At 48.0% G+C, this 4,362-nt stretch overlaps 1 protein-coding gene across 1 annotated transcript; it reads left to right on the top strand.

Moving 5' to 3' along the window:
• The first annotated feature begins 1,742 nt into the window (after window positions 1-1,742).
• On the top strand, window positions 1,743-4,093 carry LOC141035135 (putative leucine-rich repeat receptor-like protein kinase At2g19210). Its single transcript, XM_073506335.1, has 3 exons — window positions 1,743-2,639; window positions 2,817-2,823; window positions 3,121-4,093. The coding sequence occupies exons 1-3, from the start codon at window positions 2,056-2,058 to the stop codon at window positions 3,592-3,594; spliced, it is 1,065 nt and encodes a 354-aa protein (XP_073362436.1). The 5' UTR covers window positions 1,743-2,055; the 3' UTR covers window positions 3,595-4,093.
• The last annotated feature ends 269 nt before the right edge of the window (window positions 4,094-4,362 follow it).

Genomic DNA, 4,362 nt, shown 5'->3' with positions numbered 1-4,362 from the left:
GTCGAGGACTGCGGAGATGATTATGAGGCGATCGCCCCTGTCTAGTAGCTTTGCTCGCCAGCCGGTGAGAAGTTTGCGAGTACGTTCAATCAGCAGGGCGAATGCATTGGATGGTGGCTTGGTCGGGCGAGGGGGAGGCCGAGGTAGGTTTGAAGAAGGGAGGCACGCGTGCAATCCATGGCAAGGGCAATGCTGGCAGCTAGGGTTTCATTTGTATGCAGGGTTGCTAGGGTGGTTTTTGAGAAGTTTATGGTGAGGCCAGTAGCCTGGGCAAAGTGCTGGAGTATATTCTTGAGTGTGGCAGAAGTGTTGGGTGAGGCAGCAACAACGATCAACATGTCGTCAGCGTATTGAAGAATGGTAGGGGGCAGGTGGGTGAAGATGGGATGGTGAAGATTAGGATCAGGGTTTTGAAGGATAAGTTGTTGGAGCAGATCAGCAACAATTAGGAAAAGGTAGGGGGAGGCCGGGTCTCCCTGGCGCAGTCCATTCTTACATGGAATCCATCGACCTGGGATGCCGTTTAGGAGGATGGTAGTCTTGCCAGTGTTGAGCATATTCTGAATCCAGTTACGAAAAGTTTGGGAGAAGCCACGGACATCCAGGATTTTGTCTAGGGCGTTCTAGGCAACCGAGTCGAAGGCTTTCCTGAAGTCAAGTTTGAAGGTCATGGTGGGGCGTTTGCGAGAGTGGCAAGAGCTGATGAGATCTGTTGCAAAGACATAGTTTTCGGCAATGTTCCTCCTAGGAATGAAAGTTTGATTACCGTGTACTAGAAGTGGGATGAAGGGTTGAAGTCGCGATGTGAGAACCTTGGCAATGGCTTTGACCGGGCAGTTTTGCATGGATATGGGCCTGAAGGCATCAGGTGAGGTTGCAGAGGTAGATTTTGGGAGGAGGGCAATGTGGGCACGGTTTAGACGCTCCGTATCTGCAACACCCTGGTGGAACTGTGCGAAGAAGGAGAAAATTTCCTGTTTGATAGAGGGCCAGAAAGTTTTATAGAAGGACGGGCCAAAACCATCGGGGCCAGGGCTTGCTTGTGTTTTCATTTGAAAGAAGGCATGTTTGATCTCTTCTTCAGTGAAATGTGCATCAAGAGCATGGAGCCCAAGCACGGGGTGAGGATAGATCGATTCTAGGTCAAATGGGCAGGTTGTGGAGGTAGTAGAGCCGATTAACGTAACAAAGAACTCTCGCAAGATGTCAGCTTTTTGTTGGTGTGAGGTAAAAACCGAGCCGTCTCAGGTGAGGGAGAAGATCTTGTTCTTACGCATCCGTTGTGAGGCAGACATGTGGAAGAATCTGGAGTTTTCACCGCCATGAATCGCACGTGATACTCAACTTGTATTTCGCTCATTTCAACTTGGTTAGCTTTTAGACGAAGGGTGAAGGAGCTTCTGGCGGTGTCAGTTGCCATGTTTCTATCACCACATCTTTGTTTATATTAGGCGATCGAGGGTAAACCTATGGAATTGGAGTTCCCAAATAAGGTACATATGCACAATCTCCGTCGGCCAGTTCCAGAGCTATAAAGTCAGAAGAGCTACCGAACCAGCCCCCCAACTCGTGCTTATAATAGTGTGAGAAGAGCAAGGACGATGACAAGTTCATAGGCAGGCAAGTCAACTTCCGGCCTTACACAACCGTACAAGTGACGGTTTACGACAAGTAGGCCCAGTGAACGAGACATGGATGGAGCACCTAGAATCAAATATATACTATCTCTATCCTACCTTTACACGAACTGGTAGCGAACATATATATTGTGCTGCATTGCCGGCTTGTTTGTGCAATGGAGCGATCAACGCCCCGAACAATGGCGCCAACACGGTGGCTACTGCTTATCTGCCTCGCCGGTGCGGCGGGTGGCGTACTCCAAGCTCGCGCCCAGCCTGACAGCAACGGTATTTTCTAATATTGATCCCATGTTCACAACACAATTTTACATTCTCTTACATTTCTTGCTGCGGAAAATTTTCATTTTCTTTTGCAACGTATGGATCGTAGGCATGCACAGTCGAACTGTGTACACGTTGTGTCTGTGCGTGATTGATGGATTCATCGCATGTTGTTTGTACTGAAGGGTTCATAAGCATAGATTGCGGTCTTCCAGGCAAGACGAGCTACGTGGAAGACACCACCAAACTCCCCTATACTCCAGATGCCGGCTTCACCGACACCGGCACCAACCACAACATCTCGGCCGAGTATTTAACCCCGTCAACCGGCAGGAGCTGGCACAATCTGCGAAGCTTCGCCACTGGCCCGCGCAATTGCTACACGCTCCTCTCTCTCATGTCCGGTCTCAAGTACCTCGTCCGAGCCAAGTTCATGTATGGAAACTACGACGGCCTTGACAGGCCACCCGTGTTTGACCTCTATGTTGGCGTCAACCTGTGGACGACGGTAAACATCACGGGCCCGGAAGGGATGGTGTCCACAGAGGTTATTATTGTGGTGCCGGACGACTTCTTGCACGTCTGCCTGGTGAACACCGGCGCCGGGACGCCCTTCATCTCTAGCCTGGAGCTCAGGCTGCTGCACAGGACACTCTACCCGCAGGCAACCACGACGCAGGGCCTCGTCCTCTCGTCCAGGCTCAACTTCGGCCCAACTAGCGAAAACAATGTCATCAGGTGAATCAGATACCAATCAAAGTTTTTCTCCGGTTTTTGCCTCCCAAGCATATGTTCCCGGGTGAACAACAAATTTGAGAAACCAGTAACAAAAATCAAAACAATATAATAAAGGTTGTGGGAAATAAACATGTTCATGTCTTCTATCTGCAACTCTGCGTACAAATTGTAATGAAGAAAAGACGTATTTTGTGATCTGGAGAAAAAGGAAAAAATAATCTTTCTTGTTTTTTTTTGCCTAGATCAAAATATGCCATTTCTTCCAAAAAGATCGCATGCAGTTAAGGCACAACATGTTTGTTGTAACAAAATAGAAAATTATTGATTTTTTTTCTTTCAAATTTCCTGTCCACCCAGGGTATGTGGACTAGCTTGGCCTCCATTTTGAACATCCATTGTTTTCCTCTAAGTTTTCATTTCTTCAATGGCACTAACCCTACGTGACACAATTGATCAGGTATCCGGACGACCCACACGATAGAATATGGGTCCCTCGGGTCAACTCGGCAACCTGGACCGAGATAACAACGACGAACACGGTGCAACACGAAGAAGGCGACTTATTCGAAGTGCCGACTACGGTGATGCAAACGGCAATCATGCCGCGGCGGAACGGGATCCCGTGGCGCAGTCCAGCGACCCATCGCCAGGGTATATCGCCATCATGCACTTCTCCGAGCTGCAGCTCCTCTCAAGCAACTGCATGCGTGAGTTCTTCGTCAGCATCATCGGCGAGCCATGGCACCCAAACGGCTTCACACCCAAGTACCTCTATGGCAGCGCCACTTACAATAGCTTGCCCTCTCGGAAGAGCGAGTACGTCTCCATCATCGCCGCACCCAACTCAACACTGCCACCTGTAATCAATGCTCTCGAGGTGTTCTCCGTCATCCCTACTACAATCATCGGCACAGACTCCAGGGATGGTATGTGCATTCTGTATAGACACGTATAAAATATGTACATGACCACAATAGTGCACGCCTAAAAAAGAAAATTAAATCACAATTTTCCTAAAATTATTGTCAAACCGGATCAGTATCGTCTCAAAGTTTTTTGATCGACATCTAACCAGCCTCCTCTCAAGTCACTCCATATATAACATTATACTACTACTGACTTAAAATTGCAGTTACAATAAAGCTAGAGAGTGCAATTTTTAGGTGATAGGGGCAAAGGTGTCCCGATGTTTTGATGAGATAGCAATCGTTTTCTGTGGGAGTCGACTTTGACGATCTGACTACGAACGTGCGAAGACGTCGCGCCTTAGCAATCGCTAAACCAACTTCCGAGGGATTATTGACCACGCCGGAGCACAATCAACCTGACCATGAGGGTCTATTTCCTGCGAACAAACAAAGAACAAGTAAGAAACTAAGATTGCAATCTGGATATTGCGAATAAAAGAGGAAAGCTTTATTAATGAAGGTGGGTTCTGTGACGCCTTTGTCTGGTCGTTGAACACAAACAAAGTACGCGAAGTTGCAGCTATGGCGAACTTTTAATATAAACAAAACCTAAAGTCTAAACGACGCCCTAAGAGTTGTATATATGGAGGAAGAGCCGGGGGGGATTTCGTGGCCCTTGAAGGAGGGGTCCGAAATCATCCCTAACTCTTGTTTCCCCACACATACGGACTCTAAAAACAGCCTATACTCAAGTATTTCAAAATTACATGGGCCTGGCCCAATAATAAGCTGACGCAGCACCTATAATAGCCTCT

The sequence above is a fragment of the Aegilops tauschii genome, unplaced genomic scaffold (assembly GCF_002575655.3).
Source record: "Aegilops tauschii subsp. strangulata cultivar AL8/78 unplaced genomic scaffold, Aet v6.0 ptg000871l_obj, whole genome shotgun sequence".
In the NCBI taxonomy this organism is placed as follows: domain Eukaryota; kingdom Viridiplantae; phylum Streptophyta; class Magnoliopsida; order Poales; family Poaceae; genus Aegilops; species Aegilops tauschii.
The sequence above is the reverse complement of the archived record's forward strand: the minus strand, read 5'-3'. Positions and strand labels throughout refer to the sequence as shown.

Excerpts from the sequence above, each read along its gene's own strand:
- LOC141035135 (XM_073506335.1), top strand. The coding sequence starts at position 2,056 with ATGGATTCATCGCATGTTGTTTGTACTGAAGGGTTCATAAGCATAGAT.